Source organism: Mustela nigripes, chromosome 3, assembly GCF_022355385.1.
Source record: "Mustela nigripes isolate SB6536 chromosome 3, MUSNIG.SB6536, whole genome shotgun sequence".
NCBI lineage: Eukaryota > Metazoa > Chordata > Mammalia > Carnivora > Mustelidae > Mustela > Mustela nigripes.
The window spans coordinates 94831590-94855178 of record NC_081559.1 but is presented as its reverse complement, the minus strand read 5'-3'; the positions used below and the strand labels follow the sequence as shown (position 1 = coordinate 94855178).

General features: G+C 41.0%; 1 protein-coding gene across 1 annotated transcript in view; it reads right to left on the bottom strand.

The window, feature by feature from the left end:
* Window positions 1–3559: 3559 nt before the first annotated feature.
* Window positions 3560–23589, bottom strand: part of MAP3K19 (mitogen-activated protein kinase kinase kinase 19) — a 41988-nt gene continuing 21958 nt past the window's right edge. Inside the window, exons 6-10 of the mRNA XM_059392823.1 lie at window positions 19141–19184; window positions 13965–16412; window positions 11402–11551; window positions 9626–10323; window positions 3560–3958 (exon numbers count right to left, since the gene is read on the bottom strand). Of these exons, the coding sequence (XP_059248806.1) occupies window positions 3892–3958; window positions 9626–10323; window positions 11402–11551; window positions 13965–16412; window positions 19141–19184 (3407 nt within the window). The 3' untranslated portion in view covers window positions 3560–3891. The remainder of the gene's footprint in view (window positions 3959–9625; window positions 10324–11401; window positions 11552–13964; window positions 16413–19140; window positions 19185–23589) is intronic.

Below are 23589 nucleotides of genomic sequence, written 5' to 3'. Positions count from 1 at the left end.
TACTTGACTTTGTGCCTTATCTTACCTACAGAATGTACATATTCATAGGGTTGTGAGGTTTAAGGTTTGAACGATCAGGGAAGGCTAAGTAGAATAGATGGCATTAACGAGATTCTTGATAGAGGTACACTCTAGCTATTAGAGGGAATGATGAAACCCAGTCCACGGGCATTAAACTTGGATGTGTATTAAACTGCATGCCTACTGTTTTCCAGAATTTAAGTTGTTCATTCTAATTCATACTTTGGGATTTTCTTGGTTAAACTGTTGCATCACCTCCCCCAAAAAGCAAAGAGAAATTGCGATTATCTGAGAGGGGAATTATTCATGAAAAAATATTTAATCATAAACTTCTTTATTATTGCTGCTCTCTCTAACCCCTTGCCTTCTCCACCGATTTGCCCGTACCTTCCACTTGAAAGAAAATTGAAGCCATGCAGTGGCTTAAGTAAAATAAAATTAGGATAGAAAAGTTGCTTTCTCTAAAATGCATCTTAAGCCTAAATGTAAAATAAATGTTTTGAAATCAATTACAAGAGAGTTGTCTTCATCTTCTGTTGATAACACCAATAAGGGCATGTTGTGTTAGCAAATAATAAAGTTTTTATTTAGGAACATTACAAAGTCTGTCAGTTCCACTTAACCAAAGTTAGTAATTCTGTTTTGTAATCCATCCTACTCGTTTCTTCCCTCTTTTTTTGCCCTGCTGTTCTCAATATAATGAAAACAATTGTACATTTTTGTTACAGCTCTGCTGCATGAACTGCCTTGTTCCCTCTCCCCAGTAGTACCTCCCAAAGCAGTGGAGAGGGTTTTTGCTTTTATTACCATGGAAGTTAAGAGCTTTTGGACCTTACAGGTGTCAGGGCATATACCCCAGATCAGTTTTTGGTTCTGGTTTTGTTTTAGTCTTTCAAGTCATAATCCTTTAAGAGCAATTACTCTACGGATGAATTCAGCCATAGTTTTGCACAGGTGTGAGAAGTGTTTGCAGTAGGACAAAGTATTTGATATTTTCTTCAGAATTGTTTGCTAGTGGAAAGAGTTTTTTCCACTCTTTCTCTTGTTAATTGTACTGATCACCAGTGAAGGTAGGAACTGCCTACCTTGAGTACTTCAGTGTTGACAATTTCCTGAAAAGCTCTTTTAAATGCAAGTTTCTACATAGTGGCTTCAAGCTGAATTAACACTGGCAAGTGCAACACGTAGGAGAAATAAAGATGAACTGGTAGGTGATGGGGGGTTTTGACTGCTCATTGAGCAGATTTAGAGGTTTTTATCTTGGAGCTCTTCTTTCCAGTATAGAATGGACTGCTGTAGCAATCCTGCTGGAGGAGGTGGATGATGGAATCTTGTACACCCTAGTCCCATACTCTTTTCCACTCTGGCAGCTCTCTTCACCCAGGCACTGGGAAATGTCTGCCATACAAAGTCTAAAGTGGGTTCAAGTTAGGGAAGTGCTGTGGCATTGGAACTACTGTGGGGAGTTAGATTTCCTTTGGTGGAGCATACAGGCAGATTCAGTACATAATGAAGTGTACCTTTGAATATAATTAAAAACAGGCATTGCGTGTGGTAAAAAGGGAGCTGTTGTTCAATGAAAAAGGAAAAACTTTTCACACCATTCAAAGTCACTAACCGGACTGGTGGAATTTAATTTAATAAGCGTCCCAGTGGGGTTTTGTTTGGGTAAAACCTAACAATGTAATTTTACTTATAAAGCACACATCTGAGAGGCAGCAGGCTGTAAAGTCACACAAATTACTGAGTGACGGTCCCAACTTCCACCTACCAGTCAGATGGCCTTGAGAAAGTCACTTAGCTCTCAACCCTATCACTCATTAATACAGTGAGAGTAATACTACCAACCTAAACAAGAGAATTAAATGAGGTGCTTTTTTATATTACGAGCTCAGTAAATGCTAGTACTTCCAGCCACCACTTATCTGCATTCCCCATCCCCTCTCAGAAGCTCCTCCCAAAGGAAGATTAAAAAGGGAGCAGCAGCTGGGCAATGATAAGAGCAGAATGCCTGTCTTAAACACAATGAATAACAAAACAACTGACCTCTGTTTTGTCAAGGGTCACCTACTTAAAACAAAATTTTTGAAGGTTCTGTTTAATGTTCCCAAGTAGTGTTCAGTATTCTATAGACAGAAGAGAGTTAGAGTTGTTAACACCAACCTTATGTGTCCATTGCTGCGATACCCATTTGTAGAGTATGCTGTTTTCCCTAGTCTTTCCCTTAGGTAGTTTCTCTGCTCCTAAATCAGATAAAACTACCAGGATTTTAGGGTCGCCTGGGTGGCTCAGTTGTTAAGCATCTTCTTTCAGTTGAGGTAATGATCCCAGGGTCTCGAACCCCACCTTGGGCTCCCTGCTCCTCAAGAGGCTTGCTTCCTCTCTCACTCCCCCTGCGTGTGTTCCCTCTTGCTGTATCTCTCTATCAAATAAACAAAATCTTAAAAAAAAAAGAAAGAAAGAAAGAAAAACTACCCAGATTTTAAAGAATGCTTAAGAGCCCAATTAAAATTTTTTAAAAAGCACTTTAACAAAACGATACTTTATTTTGTCAGGTTATGCTGATACACAAGTAAGTGAGGGATGTGTCTCTCAGATTACCATCAAATATGAGAAAAAGAACTGTACACATTGGAGACAGGGAAGGTGTATCCACAAAGATGTATCTAAACATGTTAACTAAAGTAAAATCTTTTATCTCAGTTTGGCTAGATTTCAGTTATTTCTCAAAAACTTAGGAAGAACCAGCTTGATTTTGACAAAGTCTGACAACCGGTGTTGGAATACACCTGAAGTTAATTTGTATTTGTGCCACTTTTGAAATGATAGTGGCCAAGAGAAAGATTCCGTAGAACTAGCTCAAAACAATAGATGTCGGTGAAATTTAGATGAGCGGAGTCAGGGCAGTAGAAGCCTTATCAACAATGCTTCTACCAACATAAAACAAGGCCTTGTAATAATTCTGACCATTTGTCCACTTTTTCTGGTGAGGTTTTTTCAATGTTCTAGAAATGGAAATGATGATTGATTTCAGGGGTACCTCAGTGACTCAGTAAATTGGGCGGCTGGCTTGATTTTGGTTCAGGTCATGATCTCAGAATCCTGGTATTGGGCTTCAGTTCCACTCCCCTTGATCAGATCTAGCTATTGTCATACTAGCAGGCTTAGGTTTATGTAGTTCTAGATGTGCCGTGACCTAATTCACCCTACAAATAAGTGAAATCTTTAAGTCACACTGTAAATTACAGGGAAAGCAGCCTGAGGCCTATGGAGTCACCTTGAACAATACAGGTTCTTTTAGGGAGAAACTTTAGAGCTAGGGGACCCTCTGATAATGAAATGCCAAGGCCCTTAGCTCTTCCTGTTAGCTTTGAGGCCCCTATAGTCTGCCAGATTAAAATTGCTGCCAAAGTAAACAACCTAGCGTCTCTTGTTTTTCATTTCTCACCTTCCTGTAGTTTCCTTTGCAAGAAATAAAAGTTTTTACCCACCAAGTCAAAACAAACACTTTTCTTTTTGTTTTTACAATTTATTTTAAGTTAAGGACATTAAAGTTGACAAGCCAAAAATAAAAGGTAAAATCCTATATAGCAATAGAGGTGGTTATTCCTGGACAGTCAAGCTGTAAACACTGGAATAGGTTTTTTGTTGTTACCGATGAAAATTTTCCCATATACTTGTGTAACCATGCCTGAAGCGTGAAGAGACTAATATGTAACATACTTTTTAGTTAGCAACACTGCAGGATCTGGTTAAATTGGGTTGATGGGACTTAACAGTAAGAAAACAAAGGTCCCTTAACCATCATTCCCACAATGAAGCAATCACAGAGTGCCTATAAAGGAACTGGAGGGAGAAGTTGATGTACATTCAGTGATTTCTCATCAAGAAGGAGTGCTTCAGGAGCTGGGCAGCAGAAGGTCGTTCATGCTGGTCCCTAGGAAAGGAAAAACAATTTAGAAACAGCACCCCATAAGTGCCTCCCAACTGGATGTACTTGACTCAAAATGCCAATTTTATTTTTTTTTAAGATTTTATTTATTTATTTATTTGACAGAAATCACAATAGGCAGAGAGGCAAGCAGAGAGAGAGGGAGGGAAGCAGGCTCCCTGCTGAGCAGAGAGCCTGATGTGGGACTCGATCCTAGGATCCTGGGATCATTACCTGAGCGGAAAGCAGAGGCTTTAACCTACTGAGCCACCCAGGTGCCCCAAAATGCCAACTTTAAAAATGGAAGTAGAAGAGTACCTGGGTAGTTCAGTTGGTTAAATAACTAACTTGATTTTTGGCTCAGGTCATGATCTCTGGGTCCTGGGACTGAGCCCTGGGTCAGACTCTGTGCTTAGTGGGGAGTTTGCTTAAGGATTCTCTCTCTCCCTCTCCCTCTGCCCCTCCCCACACACACCACTTGTGTGCACAATGCTTCTCTAAAATAAATGTTTTTAAAATTTTTTTAAAATAAAAATGGATGTACAATCTTGGCCAAACAGATTTGCTTCCATATAAGATTTTAGCTATGTGAGCTTAGGTCAGGGACACAAATTCATCATTAAAACAGGGATAACAGTTACACCTAACTCACTGGGAGAATTAAATAATGTATAAACAGGTTTTAAACAGTGTCTGGCACATAGTGATAGTCTAAAAAGTAGTCGCTATTATGATTAAAAACTGGGCGTTGCTTTCTAGTTGTACTTCTTTGTTCCGTTTGAGGTGTAATTTATACACAGGAAAAGCCACACTTTCAGATGTACAGTTTAAAGCACTTTTAACTAGCATTAAATTTACTTCTAAAATTTAGAGGCATTGGAATCCAGAATTGAAAAGCCTGTAAGAGGGTGCCTGGCTCAGTTGGTTAAGCGCCCAACTCTTAATTTTGGCTCAGGTTATGTTCTCAGGGTCATGAGATGGAGCCCTGTGTTGGGCTCTGCGCTGAATGGGAAGTCTGGTTGAGATTCTCTCTCTCTTTCCGCCCCTCACCCCACCCCCAAATAAATAAAATCTAAAATCTTTTTTTTTAAGCCTTTAAGAAGTAAACATTTAGGGATGCCTCAGTAGTTCGGTCGGTTAAGCATCCGCCTTCACTCGGGTCATGTCCTTGGGTCCTGGGACCAAGCCCCGAGCTGGGCTCCCTGCCGGCATTTCCCTTGTCCTCTGCCCCTCCCCCGCTTGTGCTCATGCTCACTCTCTCTTTCTCTCTCTTTCTCAAATAAGTAAATAAAAACTTATAAAACAAACAAGGAGACATTTTGGTGATTAATTGAAATAATCCCATTTGGGGCACTCAGGTGAGCATAAAGCAACGGGAGACATATATTTAGTCCTATTTTGGTTTAGGTTATTTTTCCTCAAATTAAACTTTTCCCAATAAATTAGTCAATGAAGCAGTGAACCAGTTGATAGTTACCTGCAATGACCTATTCCAGAGACATTATTTTGGCTAAAGTGGCCATCTTTTGATAATGTGGGTACCAGGGAGCAGGGCAGGTGTTGGGGGACAGTTGCAGGGGATAACTACCAAGAATAGCCCAGGTGGAAAGGATCATAAAAATAAAGGGACCATAAATTATTTTGAAACAAAGCCTCCCCTTCTGGAGGCCCTTTCTCATGTCTTCAAAATACACAGAAATCTCTCCTCTCCAAAAATCCTTTCCTTAATATAGCCAAACCTAGTGACTTTTTTTTCAATGTGCATTATGCCAAATCCTTACCTTTTGGCCCATTCCTCTCTATAGAAATTCCCCTCGTATAATTAACCATAATCTTCTCATTGCCAAATGTGATGAGTTCATCCTACTTCTCATCTCGGCAGTAGCATTTGAAGCATTCGCTACCCCCTCCTTTCAAAACAATCTCTTCATAGACTTGGAAGAAACTTTTCTTGGTTCTTTTCCCACCTTGGGACAACTCTCCTCCCTTCTTCCCTCCTTTCCTTTGCCATGTGCTAGACTTGATGCTATGTCTATTATTACTTCTCCTCTGAGCATTTTCAAAAACATTTTCCTCAACCCTCTTAAGCTGTTCACAGCTATAGCCACCAAACTTCGGATTTCTTTTTTTTTTTTTCTTTTTTTTTTTCCCCAAACTTCTGATTTCTAAAGATGTTCCTCCAATCTCATTTGCTTTCCTGAGCTCCAATCCCATAGCTTTGAAAGTTTCCTTAAATGGTGGGCCCCCTCTGCTTGACTTTTTTCACTCAGCATAATCTCCTCTAGTCCCATCCATTCTGATACAAAAAGTTGGGTATTCATCCTTTCTGATGGAGAGATAATACTCCATTGTATATATGGACTATTTCTTCTTTATCCATTTGTCTGTTGAAGGACATCTTGGTTCTTTCCACAGTTTGGCAGCTGTGGCCATTGCTGCTATGAACACTGGGGTACAGACGGCCCTTCTTTTCACTACATCTGTATCTTTGGGGTAAATACCCAGTAGTGCAATTGCAGGGTCATAGGGTAGTTCTATTTTTAGTTTCTTAAGGAATCTCTACACTGCTTTCCAAAGTGGCTGCATTCCCACCAACAGTGTAAGAGGGTTCCCCTTTTACCACTTCCTCTCCAACACTTGCTGTTTACTGTATTGTTGATTTTGGCCATTCTAACTGGTGTAAGGTGGTGTCTCAATGTGGTTTTGATTTGAATCTCCCTGATGGCTAAAGATGATGAACATTTTTTCATGTGTCTGTTAGCCATTTGTATGTCTTCTTTGGAGAAATGTCTGTACATGTCTTCTGCCCATTTTTTGACGTGATTATCTGTTTTGTGTGTGTTGAGTTTGAGGAGTTCTTGGATATCAGCCCTTTGGCTGTAGTGACATTTGCGAATATCTTCTCCCATTCCGTGGGTTGCCTCTTTGTTTTGTTGACTGTTTCCTTTGCTGTGCAGAAACTTTTAATCTTGATGAAGTTCCAAAAGTTCATTTTCACTTTTGTTTGCTTTGCTTTGCTTTTGTTTGCTTTGGGGACATGTCTTGAAAGAAGCTTCTGTGGGCAGTGTTGAAGAGGTTACTGCCTCTATGTTCTCCTCTATGATTTTGATAGATTCCTGCCTCACGTTGAGGTCTTTGGAATCAATTATCATATGGTTTCACTTACTTATGGAGCATAAATGATAACACAGAGGACATTGGGAGATGGAAAGGAGAAGTGACTTGGGGGAAACGGGAGGGGGAGACAAATCATGAGAGACTGTGGACTCTGAGAAACAAACTGAGGGTTTTGGAGGGGAAGGGGTGGGGGGTTGGGTGGGCCTTGTGGTGGGTATTAAGGAGGGCACATATTGCATGGAGCACTGGGTGTGGTGCATAAACAATGAATTTTGAAACAAACAAAAAAAGTTTTAAAAAGTAAATTTTAAAAAGAAAGTAAGGGAAAAAATTTTTTTTAAATTTTAAATGGTGGGCCTTCTTCAATTCCCTCCCTTGCTCCTCTTTCAAAACTTTTTATTATTTCTTCCATTATTCATACTCAAAACCATGCAGTCCTATCATGCCCCCATCACCAAATGCTGATTCACTTTCCCCTGGAATGTTTAGGAACCCTTCTCTTGACAGTCCCACTGCTTCCACCACCATCCAAGTCCAAGCTCTGGATTCTTGCTTGGCCTTCTAGTCCCAACAGCCTCCATTTGAAGCCCTTCGGTGCACTGCCATCCGACTTGCTTTCCCAAAGGCCAGTTTATTTGCGGTATGATCTGCCCCAAATTCTTTGCGGTCCCCTGCTCTTCACTGCCTATTGCATAAAGCTAACTTCCTTTGGCCTGACTTCCCAGAACTTTCTCTTTTTTTTGTCTTTTTTGGTTTTTGTTTTTTTTTTTAAGATTTTATTTATTTATTCTCTCACTTATTTATTCATTTTCTCTTCAGAGAGAGAGAGAGAGCACAGGCAGGGGGACAGGAGAGGGAGAAGCAGGCTCCTCACTGACCAAGGAGCCCAATGCAGAACTCCATTCCAGGACCCTGAGATCATGACCTGAGCTGAAGGCAGATGCTTAACAGACTGAGCCACCCAGGTGCCCCTTCGCAAAATTTTCAAACTGCCCATAGCAGTACCCCCAACTCATACATCCTATTGTTCCCCAAAGTTCATTTCTGTTCTATCCAGTCCTTGTTCCTGGTCAATACCTAGTCATCTGTACTTCTGAATCTTTAGGAGTGCCTCCCACCCAACTTTACTTCTGACTATCCACACCTCCAGGGAATATTGTCATAAGGCAAGACTCTAGAGTTCTTAGGATCTTTGCCTTTGAATTTCAAGAGATAATCTTATGCTTGTATATGACACTAATTAGTATATATTAATATTAATATTAATATTCTCCCAAACATTTAATAACTACAGAGCCTTAATTACATGCCCCATACTCTGTAACTCTATTAATTGATCATTAATGGTATGAGTTCTGTATTGCTTAGTTTATGAAGCCATGTTTCAAAAGGAGAGCCATAAAAAAGATTTCACCCTTTCTCTTTAAAGCTGTGTGTGTGTGTGTGTGTGTGTGTGTGTGTTTGAGTAGTGACAGCTTGAAAGAAAATGAAAATAGCATGTAGTTTTTGTGGATTAATAATAGATAATTGTTCAATTCAGAACAAGGCAACCATAGTAGTCTTAAGACTAGCACCCCACCCTACACTTTACCTCTCCCTCACCATACACATACACACATTCTTTACTTAGAGCCATCTCTCTGCTCTTATGTTTTATTCTCTGAATTAAAACTTCATATGCGGGGCACCTGGGTGGCTCAGTTAGTGAAGCATCTGACTCCTGATCTCAGGCTTGTGAGTTCAAGCCCCACACTGGGCTCCACTCTGGGTGTGAAGTCTACTTTAAAAAAAAAAAGAAAAAATTTGTATGAGCAGAAATTGCTTGGCTAAGAGAAGTCTGAAAACCACACAAGTGGGTAATCTCTAAGGTCCCTTCTAACATTTTCCCCCAACATTTTATTCCATAGATACTAGGGAGCATTGGAACAGGAAAAAATAGGCAATCTTCACTACTTTTCTGCTTCCCCACTTATTCCCCACACTTGATGCATGAAATGCTTCAATTAGAGATTTGTATCTTTTGATCAAAAGCTCAAATGTTTCCCCTCACTTTGAATACAAGCATTTCTGGGAGGACCAATACATTAGAGCTGTCGGTCATCAGTCAGTCAATTCATAACAATCCCTCAACATGAATGAATTTCTCACACACTTTCCCTAGAGCCAGTTTTAGGAAGAAGGTAAGAACACTGGTTGCTTAAGAGGAAAGGCATCTCAGGAAAGGGGAACCTATGCACAGTTAATGTCATTGCACCATGCCAAGTCCCTTGGAAGACATCCCACTCCTAAATAAGTAGACCTGTGGCAAAGTTTGCACACCCATTGATTTGCCTGTCCCTGATTAGACATTTAATTGAGACACTTGCTACTTGAACCATTACCCCCCTACCCTGACACAACAAGAAGCACAATCACCCAAGGTGGCTAATCATGATTCCTGTCAGTACAAAATCATTCTCTGCTTGATTTTTATTTTTGTGGGCTATAAACTACAGGGGAAATGTCAGCAATCTTGGACTCTGGGGATTTCTCCTCCTCCTGTGTTTAGTTTCTTACCTGGTTAGGCACACACGCACAAAGTCCGCTGCATTTTCCGAGAAGTGTTCTGGTAATGGAGGCATCAGCCCTCGGTGCGCTCCAATGTAAAACATGGCTGCCATCCTGTCCATGGAAGCCAATGGGGGCTTCCCTGTGGCCATCTCAAACACAGTACAGCCAATGCTCCAGATGTCCGACTTCCTTCCATAGCCGGACTCATTGATGACTTCTGGGGCCATCCAATATGGAGTCCCATGCATGGACTTCAGCATGTCACTGTGGGTGCCATTTAAGCCAGCCCACGCCAAACGCTTGGCACAGCCAAAGTCAATTAGCTTTATTATTCCGGTTGGCATGAGCATGACATTATTTCCTTTGATATCTCGATGCACCACACAGTTCTCATGAAGATAAGCAACACCTTGCAGGATTTGTCTTGTATATTTACAGAACACCATCTCAGGCAATGGCCCAAAACGGTTTATAATACTAGAAATAGAGCCACCAGGGACAAACTCCATGAAAATGCTTACAATGTTCTCTTCCAAGCATGTCCCCAAATAGGCCACAATGTTGACATGCTTCAGTGCTTTGAGCAAATCTACTTCTTCCTGCAGTTTCCGGTATTCTTTTTCAGTAGCTAATTTATCAGAGGTATCCAAAGCCACCTGTTTTACAGCTATCAGCTGTCCTTGGCTAGTAAGACCACAATATACCTAGAAGCAAACCTTATTATTAAATATAAATGATATAACTTGTTCACAAAATGCCTCAGGTGACCATTGTCTTTCCCTTCTCCTCCCAAACCCTTCTCTTTTTCTAAGTCGATACATCCCTACGTAAGAGCAAAGTACTTAAGCAAATTCAATGTTTCAGTGAGGCCAAAATGGGGAGGAGTAGCATGGTGAGTGGATATTACACTGGGTTGGATTGGATAGAATCTTGGCTTCGCCATTCCCCAGCTATGTAACTTTGGGTAAGTTGCATAATCTTTTTGACTTAAGTTTTTCTCATCTATAACACTGAGATAAGAATTCTTACCTCATAGATATCTACATGCCTACATTGGGAAAACTCCTCACCAAATAAGTGAAATGCCTATTTCAGTGCTAAAGCTCTAAGGAAAGAGGGGAACCCAGGTCCTGGGGTAATGTTGCAGTGACCCCTCATGCGTTTTCAGTGGTTTCATGTCTTTCCAGCTTCTCACTGATATGTCCCCAGCTAGAAAATAACCTCTCTCATCTTTGGATCAGTCTTCTTTTTACCAATCTATGTAAACACTATCTAATGTGCTAGGATTTTAGATAGTCTTTCAAAAAATGTAAGGATTTATTTATTTATTTATTTATTTTTAATTTTTTTTTTGCCACTCAACAATGATTCTCCCAACTTCTTGTAACATCTTGAGCTGTCAAGCAATGAGACATCTCTCCCACTGGACTTGGACCCAGGAGAATGAAAGGCTAGAAATACATTGGCCATCACCCCACTACATAGACCCTGAGAATGAGACCCAGTAGGAGAGATACCAGGAGGCCAGACCCTAGTGACATTGTCTGACCCCTGAAATCAGCTATGCCCAGAACCACACCTACTCTTCACCCTTCAGTTACTTAACCCAGTGAACATCCTTTCCCCCAGGCCAGTTTGGGTTGGGTTTCCTATTACTTCCAACTGAAAAAGTTCCATGTAAAAGAGTTTACAGAGTGGGGAGGGCAGAAGAGGATTAGGGAAAAAGGGTGGTCAAGGAGGAGTGGGGATTTGGGGTTTCATCATGTTTCCCACTTAACTTACTGTGCCATAGGCTCCCTTCCCAAGGATCTCTCCCTTTGTCCACAGGATAGATTCTTCATACTTCAAACTATTTTCAGAAAATGTCTTCTTTTCATCTGAGTTGAGAAATTTCTCCTCCTTGTTGTATATTCTGAACCCATTGCTATATCTCTGGGAAAATGAGACAAAAAGAAAAGTCACCATTAATTTCTGAGTCATTGGGATAGAGGGAGGGCAGGAAAGTAGTCTTCCTTTCTTCTAACTTGGGACCAACTAGAGAGGCCAAATATGCACACCCTGACTAGTCACATAGGACACTGCTTGTTAGCTCACCTGCAGTTTCCCCATCCCAAGAGCCTCCAGTCAGGGCAACTGAAGCCTGCCCTTTTTCCCTCTAAGGTTTCCCACTCCTCTGCCTGTCTTTGAATCTCTGCCAAACACAGTGTTAGTGGCTGACTCCATTGCTATAGCAAGCTATGAATAGCTTTTGTCTGTTCTTCAGTTATTTCCACAACACAAACATACACTCAAACACACGCATATATACATAAACCTAAATACATACACACATTTATACACAAATATACACAGAGACACTCTCTCTCCCTTGCGCACAGCCACAATGCATAAATAGAGTGATGATCCATGGTCCTCTAGACCCTTGGTACTCAAAGGAGAATCTGTTAGGAGCTTGTTAGACATGCAGAATCTCGGGCCCCAAGCATACTGAATTAGTGCCTACATTTTAACATGATCTCCAAGTGATTTGCATTCACAATAAACTTAGAGAAGTCTTGCCCTAGAAGTCAGAGAACAAGAATCTCTGCAGAATGTAGACCATGTTTTCCAACTGGTTGATCAGGGCCAAAAATGCTTTGTTTTGATCTCCTCCACAAGTTCTTAAAAACAAACGATAGTGACGCAGACACATGGTGAAGGCTATGAAGAGCAAGACTTTCTTGCAAGCTTACCTTCCTCAGGAATGAAAAGACCATTTGGGTTCCTCCTCCCCCATCCTTTCATGTTTCTACCCAAACTAAACTTGACTGCTTGGGAAGGAAAAGGTTGCAAATAGTCAGTTTTGACTCCATCACTACAGGATGGGGTTACAGGCTGATGATTTTACTAGCTTGATAGCTTTACTTGAATTTAAAATGGTAGAGTTGTGCGGCACCTTCATGGCTCAATCGGTGGAGGCATCGACTCTTGGTTTTGGCTCTTGGTTATGATCTCATGGGTCATGATCTCATCTGTCTTGACATCATGCCCCAAGTCAGACTCCGGGATCAGCAGGGAGTCTGCATGAAGATCTCTCCCATTCCCCCTCCTCCTGCATGCACATGTGTGCACATTCTCTCTCTCTCTGTGTCAGATAAATAAGTGTTAAAAAAAAAAAAACCTAAAATGGCAGAGTTCTAGACTCATCTCAGACACACAGATGTGCACACTCATATCTCCATTTCCTACCCCAGCCTGGAGGCCTTCCTGAACCACTCTCTCCTCCCAACAGAAATTAAGTTCACCATGAGGACAGAGCTGGCATTTCGGGACAAGGAGTAATCTCACTGTGTAGTGATTAAAGGTATGGGCTGGAATCAGAATGCATGGCTCCGCCACTCACTGTCTGTCTTAACATCCTAAGCTTCAGTATTCACATCTGCCAAATGGGGACTTGTTATGTCACAGACCCGTTATGAAGCATATAAAGAAGACAACATAACATATCTCACTCCTACGTGGTAAGTTCTCAGTAAACCCAGCTATGATAAAACTATTTGCCTTGTGTATCCTTTGATCAGCTGACTGCAATGATTGTTCCTAATCCGGATAGAGGGTGATATAGCCCCAGTCAGTGCTCAATAAATACTTCAGGTAAACCTACAGTTTCTGCCTTTACAATCTGAGTAGAACAAGAGGCTCATGTAATTCAGTGAGAATTGAAACAGACAAAACAAAACTCAGTATTCCTCTTCCCCACCCGCACTCCAACACCAAACAAATTTTTTTTTTAATTTTTCAGGATTGTTACTTATTTTCCTTGAGAACAATGGCTAAGTCTTGTATCCCAACATGTCTCTAGTTTTTAGTCGAGTGCCAAAAATACAAGATGCACCAATAATATTTCTGTGTTAAAGTTTTCACATTTCATGTCTTCGTATCTGTTTTGGAATTAGCTGGTAAGCTACTTTAGGGGCTATATGCATTTCTTTCTATTTCACATACCACCCAGAGCAATGTTTTACCCATAATTATCTCTCTGCTATTTGTTGATTGAAAACATCTTCACTGAATAAAATATTGACCTACTTTAAATAAATGGTTTTGCTATATTAATGTGCCCAAAGTGATGCCACAGCAGTGTTGGGCTGGCTGAATTCCAGAAGTAAGGCCGTATAACGAAAACATCTTAGCCTGGCAGTCAGGGGATCTGGATGCCAAACTTGCAACCAAACAGGGGAGACCTTGACAAACTGTTTAGTTGTTCCAGGTTTCCGATTCCTCAATTGAAAATAAGGAGTCTGAACCAGACTGTTTCTGAGGTCTCTTCCTGCCTCAATGGATTACTGATTCTAATTATACCAACCTGTATTTTAACATTTGTTGTCTCTCTGCCCAATTCTGCCGTGGTTTTTCCTCTCCTACCAAAGACAAGATTTAGGTTTTCAGGATCTGTTTCATTTGCCATTATCTGGCAAGAGGTATTCTCTCTCTCATCCAGAGCTAAGAGTTCTGCAGCTAGGCACCCTAATAGTTCATCTGTCAATTCTTCGCTCTTCACAGAATCTAGAATTTCTTGTGAAATTGAATTTGCCTCCTTTAAAGTGTCTTCAAATGTGTGATATGTAACCGACTCATCAGCTAAACTATCCGGATCCAAAGAACGTACCCAATGCTGATATGCTTGGGAAGATGCCCTCTGTTGTTTCTCTTGGAAAGAGAAACTCTTAAGTGTTTCAGACTTATCTAAAACCCTCTCGAACCCTATATCATTAGTTAAAATTTGGTTGGCATTTATTTTACCAAGAGAGGGTGTATTCTGCTTTTCTTGTTGTGCACGCTTGTTGGAACCCTTGTCACTGGGCACTGCCCAGCTATTTTCGGAAAGGACAAGTGGGATCTGGTGATGTAGCTCTTCCAGTTCATGCAGATCTCTGAGGCTTGTAGCAAGTATTTGATTGTTAGAAGTGTCTCCTTCATCGCCAGACTCTTCCATAGAGACTTCTTCAACAGTGGACAAATCTGTAACAGGAAGTTCATTCTGTTCAGGGGCCCGCTTGTGCGGCAGAGCCAAGTTCATGGGCTGAACTTCATCCCTGGAAGAGAGAAAGTCACTTCCCGAAGACTTTACCTGCCACTCTGGATCTGAAATATCATCACCATTTCCAATGCCTTGTAAGTTGGTACCTACGGCCTTGTAACCCTTTTCTTTAGAAATTAAACTTTTGTTCTTTTGTTTAATGTCAAATGAAGCCTTTGAAGGCTTAATATGTGGTCTTTTCTGAGAAAATCTTGTTCTGCCACTGCTGCTCCTCTCACTGTGTGAAGATCGACATTTGCTGGTAATACTTCTCCCATTTGGAGCTGAGGCTATCTCTCGGTAGTATTTGTTCTCATGACGTTCAGCCTCTCTCATGTGACAATAAACAGGAGTCCCAAACATTTCATAGATTCCAGGCCCATTAGCAGTTGAATTGATTTCTTTGAACATGTCACTATACTTAAGATCTAAGTAATTGAGTCTCGGCACTGCTGGTTGAGCAGAGAGGGGAACAGAAGACTTTTTTATTCCTGGATTCTTACAGAGGCAAGGAAAAGACTGCTTTTTGGGTGTTAGAGCCCGGTGACTTGATTGCTTCTTTTCTACCTGTGGCATTTGCCTTTGAAACTTGGGTGACTGCCGAGGTCCGGGGTCAACAAGCCCCAAGGCAGGGAAAACTTGAGTTTTAATGCTGTTTTTATGCATGGTAGGCTTGATGGAACCTTCAATGGAAATCATGAAATTCTGGGGTGTCCTGTTACTGCTCTTGGTCTTTGATTCCAACTTATTTCTGTGGGTTTTCCTCTTATGCCCATCAGTTTCTGGGTGTGCGAGTATGTTGAAGCTATTGTTGTTTTGAGGAGTGCCTTTTCTTTTTGGGAGGCTCGGTTTGGCTCTGGCAGGTTCCCTGGGAGTTCCATGTCCAGGGAAAGTGATGTGGATAAGAGGCACTATTCCATTCATTTCTGGTTTGGTGGCCTCTGCTACTGATACTTTTATGTTTGTCTCCATGCCTCTATGACCTTGAGGGAGCTTCTCAGTGGGGCCATCAGGGACTGCACTGGACAAACTTTTAAGAACAGTATACTCTTCTAAAATATGATTTGGCTCAAGTGCTTCACCTTTATGTACTGAAGCACTTTTGGAATCAGTCTGATCGTTTCTAGTTTCTTTTTCCTGGTTTAGAATTATTTCTGAATGCTGGGATTCTTGGAACTTGATTGGCATGGTACATCCAACTTCACAGCCTTGTTTACAGTTTCTGGCTACTGAACCCTCTTTCTTTCCTGACGAAAGATGTCGAGAATTCTCTTCTGCTTTTCTCATTTCATGACCAATGGAATCAATATCCACCTCCCTATCTGTCGGAAAACTGCTTTGCTTACGATTCTCAAAGGACACCAAAGATTGTCCTTTTCCGAAGTCAAAGGTTGTGATTTTGTCACTTCCTTCATTTTCCTTGGAAATCCTATTCTCCTCCGTCTCCATGTATTGTCTGTGATGGCTAGCCTTCCAAAAGGAGCACATGTTTCTGGACCAAATGGAGCTATCAGAGGACTTAAGAGTCTGATCCACAAACACCTTAAATGGAGTTTCCTGCTGCTTGTGTAATGGTCTAAACTCCTCAGATCGACTTCCAGGCTCTGAGAGCTTAGGTACGAAGGATATAAAGTTCAGAATATTTCTTTCTCTCTCCTTTTGATCCTTGTGATTTGGGGGGATTGTATGAAGACCAGGTTTCATGGACAAAAGTGACAACTGTGGCAGAGGGAACTAAAAGGAAAGAGAAAAAGGTTAATGAACACAGAAATGTACATGATATCGTATTAAGTGGTTTAAGTAATCCAGAGGGATTCTTTTTTTTTTTAATTCAATTAGCCAACACATAGTACATCATTAGTTTCAGATGTAGTGTTCAGCAACTCATCAGTTGCATAAAACACCCATTACTCATCACATCACATGTCCTCCTCAATGTCCATCACCCAGTTACCCCATCTCCCCATCCATTCCAGATAGATTCTAAGATTCTCTTTAGGTAGCCCTTTACAAGGCTATCTTAGAGATTCCAATTTTATTTTTCTATTTTTTTAAAGATGTTATTTATTTATTTATTTGTCAGAGACAGAGCACAAGCACGCAGAGTGACAGGCAGAGGGAAAAGCAGGCTCCCTGCTGAGTAAGGAGCCCAATGCGGGGCTTGATCCCAGAACCCCGGGATCATGACCTGCACCAAAGGCAGACACTTAACCAGCTGAGCCACCCAGGTGTCCACTAGGGATCCCAATTTTAAAGACTAAAAGCTCACTTCTGGTATTTCGGGTAAAACAATACTTCTAAAAACCAAGATTGTCGGGGGTCCCTGGCTGGTTCAGTCAGTGGACTAGGTAACTCCTGATCTCGGGGCAGTGAGTTCAAACCCCATGTTGGGTGTACAGATTACTTAAAAGTAAAATCTTTTAAAATATAAATAAATAAAAAATAAAAACCAAGATTAGCATAGCTATAAAGATTCAAGTTTATGTATTTATAATAAAATAAAGGCCCTGTAATGTAAACATTAAAATTTTTAAAAATATCTTTCTTTTAGGGTGAGAGAGAGTGTGTGTGAGAGTGGAAAGAGACAGAGAGAGAGGGAGAGAAATAGACTTCCACTGACTGTGGAGCCCGAGGTACAGCTTGAGCCCAGGAGCCTGAGATCATGACCTGAGCAGAAATCAAGAGTCCAACGCTTAACCAACTGAGCCACTCAGGTGCCCATGTTAATATTAAAATTTTAAGACGAGAAATTTTATTTCTCTTCTCTTTTCCTTTTCATTTCCATAGAATCGATCTCTAAGATTTTTTAAAATACCCACTTAGCTTAAAATTTCCGTTACAGAGGCACCTGGGTGTGGGCTCTACATTGGGCAAGGAGCCTGCTAGGGATTCTCTGTCTCCCTCTCTCTCTGCTCCTGCCTGCCTCTGCTTATGCTCTTTCTCTTAAAAATAAATAAATAAATAAATAAATAAATAAATAAATAAATAAATAAATCTATTACAGTTACTTTAACAATGATTATTAGGTTATAGACTAACTCAGAATTTGTATCTGGAGCACAACTACTCCTTAATATTTTGATGAATTGTTTTGTTGAGCAGGGCTTAGAAAGATGCCACACTATACACTTGAAATCTAGCAACCGTGAATAGTTTTTACTTCTTTGCCCTCTCAACTGTTTTCAAAAAAAGTTAGTTTTTACTATCGGCAACCTCTAGAGGTCAGTGTAACCCAATATATAAAATTAAGCTTTATGGTTATTGAGTTATAAAATGATTTTCCACCGTGATTCTTCCCAGATTTGGTACCTAACTATACTAGAATACTTATAGGCAGGGATCATGCATGACAATCGAGAGCTATATGTTTAATTGTCATTGTATTGCTACCTGTTTGTAAGAAGAAAGGAAAAGGAAGCTGACACTAGAGACCTATTAATTAGAAGTAGTGAAAAGCGGTGAGATTCCCCACTTCTATTGTCCAGATGATTTTCTTCAGTAGCTTAAACATAATGTCAGAAATAAAGACAGGGGTGTCTCAATGGCTCAGTGGGTTAAGCCTCTGCCTTCGGCTTGGGTCATGGTCCCAGTGTCCCGAGATCAAGCCCCAAATCAGGCTCTCTGCTCAGCAGGGGGCCTGATTTTCCCTCCCTCCTCCTCTTCCTGCCTCTCTGCCTACTTGTGATCTCTCTCTGTCAAATAAGTAAGTAAAATCTTTAAAAATAAATTAATTAATTAAATAAAGACAGATTCTGCAAGGGCTTAAACATCTCCCTAGTAGTAGCTTTTATTCGTTTTTAAGGCCAATAAATTTCTTTTTACAATACTGAGCAGGACCTATGCGCTTTCTTTCTTCTTCTTTTTTTTTTTTTAATAGATTTTATTTATTTATTTGACAGAGAGAGAAAGAGCACAAGTAGGCAGAGAAGCAGGCATAGAGAGAGCGGGAAGCGGGCTCCCTGCTAAACAGAGAGCCTGATGTGGGGGCTCGATCCCAGGACCCAGAGATCATGACCTGAGCAGAAGGCGAAAGCTTAACCCACTGAGCCACCCAGGTGCCCCACTATGCGCTTTCTTATAGGCTCATGGGATAGAAAAGAGGCCGGCAGTTGAGAGGTTTTCAAGAATCTTTCCAAAAACTATACTTACAAACTAAATTGGGAAAATCTATCACTGGGGGGAAATTTTACCTAATTTATAGACATGTTCAAAGAAGGAAAAATATGTCTAAAAGAGTTACTTACCACATTATATAGTGAACAGAAGACACGCCAGAAAAGAAATGTACATGGCAAAGTATAACTGTCCTAGTAGCTATTTGCGACTCTCTAAACTGTGAGCTGTTGTTTTGCAAGCTATAGTTGCTGAGGATTTTAGTTCTGAGTTCTTTGATAGAGTTTGTCTCTAACAAGAGGTTCTTTGGTTTTAAATCTTAAGTCAGAAATGCTAGAACTAATCTTACCTCGATTCTTCTGTTACTGTACTTCATATCAGAAATAGAAAACTCTATAACAAGAAAAAAATAAAATAATTAGATATTCTTAGTAATAGAGAGAACACAGTAGGTTTTAAGCCAGAGTTGGAGATGGAGTGATCTTAGTGATAAGGTTTGAGGAAAAGATAAAATTAAGAACTTTTCAAGTTGTGGGGCGCCTGGGTGACTCAGTTTGTTGAGCAACTGCCAAGTCCTACACCAGGCTCCCTGCTCGGCGGAGAGTCTGCTCTTCCTCTGACCTCTTCACTCTCACACTCTCTCTCAAATAAATAAATAAATAAATAAAAGAACTTTTCAAGTTGTAATCCACACAGAGGTGGGTATAGAATGATTATAGAAAACTTAAGGCTTAGGGGCACATGGGTGGCTCAGTGGGTTAAGCCTCTGCCTTCGGCTCAGGTCATGATCTCAGGGTCCTGGGATCAAGCCCTGCATCGGGCTCTCTGCTCAGCGGGGAGCCTGTTTCCCCCTCTCCCTCTGCCTTCCTCTCTGCCTAATTGTGATCTCTGTCTGTCAAATAAATAAATAAAATCTTAAAAAAAATACAAAAAAACCCAAAAATACCTTAAGGTTTAAAGAAAAAATGGGGGCCCCTAGCTGGCTTAGTCAGTTAAGCGACAGCCATCGGCTCAGTTCATGATCCCAGAGTCCTGGAACTGAGCCCCGCATTGGGCCCCCTGCTCAATGGGAGGTCTGCTTCTCCCTCTACCCTTCCCCCATCAAATAAATAAAAAAATATCTTTAAAACAAACAAACAAACTTCAGGCTCCACCGCTGAAGGAGGATGCTGTTTTATATATAAGGTTTTCTTATATACAGTTTACCCTTGAACAACATGGGTTTGAACTGCATGCATCCACTTACATGTGAACTTTTTCAATAAATGCAATACAGTACTGTAAATGTATTTTCTTCATGATTTTTTTTTAAAGATTTTATTTATTTATTTGACAGAGAGAAATCGCAAGTAGATGGAGAGGCAGGCAGAGAGAGAGGGAAGCAGGCTCCCTGCTGAGCAGAGAGCCCGATTCGGGACTCAATCCCAGGACCCTGAGATCATGACCTGAGCTGAAGGCAGCGGCTTAACCCACTGAGCCACCCAGGCGCCCTTCTTCATGATTTTTTAAAAAGATTTTATTTATTTATTTGTCAGAGAGAGAGAGTGAGCACTGGCAGATGGAGGCAGAGGGAGAAGCAGGCTCCCTGCCGAGCAAGGAGCCCGATGTGGGACTCGATCCCAGCACACTGGGATCATGACCCGAGCTGAAGGCAGCTCTTAACCAACTGAGCCACCCAGGCGTCCCTCTTTATGATTTTTTAAAAATATTTTATTTATTTATTTATTTGAGAGAGAGCAGAGGGAGGAGTACAGGTGAAGGGCAAGGGAAAAAAATCTCAGGCAGACTCTGTGCTGAATGGAACCTGACATGGGGCTCAGTCCCAAGACCCCGAGATCATGACCTAAGCTGAAACCAAGAGTCAGACCCTCAACTGACTGAGCACTCAGGTACACCTTTATGATTTTTCTCAATGATATTTTCTTTTTTCTAGCTCACTTTATTGTAAGAATACAGTATATAATACACATACAAAATATGTGTTACTTGACTGTTTATGTTATTGATTAGGCTTCCAGTTAATAGTAGGCTATGAGTAGTGAAGTTTCTGGGGAGTCAAAAGTTATACATTGATTTTCTATGTCAGTTTCCCCAGCTCTCACATTGTTCAAGGGTCAACTGTAAATGTATATCATATATATATATATAATATGCATATTATATACATACACATACATGTTTGTGTTCATATATCTACATTTACATTCACAATTATATTCATAATCATATTTATGTTTATGTTTATATTCTGATAGGAAATACAAGCTTTCTGGGTCAGAGAACGGAGCAATCATTACTCACAAAGTATCATAGCACCAGCTTCCCACACCTCAGTTCCCCACAGGGCAACACAGTGAGCACCAGATGTTTACCTGTGGGGAATCACCACAAAAACAAACCCTGGAATTATGAGACTCAGAGTGATGGGTACTTCGACCCTTCTTTCTCTCCCAAGAAAGAGTGACCTTTACTATGAAATGTAAGCAAATGGAGAAAGGGGGCATGGGCATGTATCTTGGGGTGTGATGATCCTTGAATGTAAGCAAACAGCTCCTGAGGAAATAAAGGTCTGAATCTCTCTGGAGCAGTACACTAACTCTAATTTCCAGGACATGTTTATCATGCAATCATCTTTTAACCTCATTTCCTAGCGCATTTTTTTTTTAAAGATTTTATTTATGTATTTGACAGACAGAGATCACAAGCAGGCAGAGAGGCAGGCAGAGAGAGAGGAGGAAGCAGGCTCCCCGCTGAGCAAAGAGCCCTATGTGGGGCTTGATCCCAGGACCCTGGGATCACGACCTGAGCGGAAGGCAGAGGCCTTAACCCACTGAGCCACCCAGGCGCCCCCTTAGAGCTTTTTGTTCATAAAACCTGGGCCATACAGAAATGTGAAAACAAATATTCATGTATAATAGGGACAATTGTTTGAACTTAAACATGGGATAGATCATACACGGGATTTACTAGGTAGTGTCGACCTAGTGGTTGCCTTTTACCAAAAAGTCAGAATGGTGCCTAAAGCCCCACTCACCACCACAGCTTGAAGTTAAAGCCAAAAGGTCCCATGTGTCTAGTGTCAAGGCAGGTCCCATAAATGGATGAAATGAGACAGATAGGGACAGTAGTAAGCTGAAATTATGTGTCCCCTGGGTGCCTGAGTGCCTCTGTTGGTTAAGCCAATGCCTTCGGCTCAGGTCATGATCCCAGTGTACCAGGATCAAGTCCCGCATCGGGCTCCCAGCTCGATGGGGAGTCTGCTTCTCCCTCTGACTTTCTCCCTTCTCACACACTCTCTCTCTCTCAAATAAATAAATAAAATCTTAAGAAAAATAAATAAAAATAAAAAAATAAAAAGACATCTACTACACAATTCCAAGTGATGTTTTCCATTCCAAATGGATAATTTAGTACTACTAGTTTCTCCAGTCATCAAGAGAAGCCAGAGAGTTGGAGATTTTATGTGAAATTTCCCACCCATCCCCTTTTTTTAGTGTTTTGAAGGTCGAACATAATATAATCCAGGTCCGTTTTAGTCACAGGTTGCTATTTTTTTTTTTAAGATTTTATTTATTTATTTGACAGACAGAGATCACAGGTAGGCAGAGACGCAGGCAGAGAGAGAGGAAGGGAAGCAGGTTCCCTGCTGAGCAGAGAGCCCGATGTGGGGCTCGATCTCAGGACCCTGGGATCATGACCTGAGCCAAAGGCAGAGGCTTTAACCCACTGAGCCACCCAGATGCCCCCACAGGTTGCCATTTTAAAATCTGACTTAGAAACAGACCTCTCTAAGATATAACACAGGTGAAGAAGACATCAGTGGGTGGAAAATGGTACCTAAGAAGAGGATACAAATAGGAGGGGTTTGAGCATTCCTCTTAGCCATAGCTAGCAAAACCACCTTCCAATTCTTTATGCATTTCTCCAAAAAATATTGAGTGTTTGAGAAGTGACTGACAGATGGCAATAGAGTTATCAACAACAAAGACAAAATCCTTGCCCTCTGAGAGGTCATATTCTGGAGGTTGAGGTTTCCCTGTTGAGAAGATGCTGCAAGGTAATACCAGAAATACAACTAAATATAAAGTATAATTGGGTGCATGTGTATAACCTCCTGATTTAAAAAAGAAAAAACCTTTCTAACCTTATTATAAATATTTGAATAAATGTTATTCAGTGTTGGGAAGGCTTGACATGAGGTAGAAAAACACTCAAACATTTCTGGTGAGATTGTAGAGGTGAGATCTTGCTGGTAGGTACTTTGGCATTAAATGTAGAAGGCCTTTCTACAATGTCTATAGAATTCCAGTTAAAAGATGGAATGTGCCAGGTTTTCTCCACTCCACAAACCTCACTCTAATGATAGTAAGGGAAATTAAAAAGGAGTAAACAAGAACAGCAACAACAACAAAAGCCCAGAGGACAAGACAACAGCCAAGGAAAGTCAACAAAACTTTACATAATGAAAACTTAATGAATGAATAAGAATTGATTGGCTGTCAGCCTGCAGGGGAAGAACTCAGTAAGAAATAAGAACTCCAGACAGGAGCCGGAATTGAAGATGCGGGGTACCTCCGAAGGTGAGGATGAAAAAAAGGGGTTGCTTGTAAGTCTGGGGAAGAAGTGGTTTCCAGCTTCCCTGTCCTGCCCCACTCCACCAGAGCTGCTCTTCTCTGTTCCTGGCAATGGCTGGAAGTTTACTTTCTGGAGAGTTTGGGACAAGGATACTAAGGAGCTAGGGAGGTATAGTTGAGAGCAGAAGCAAGGTGCCGGAGTGAAAATAAAAGGATTACGGGAA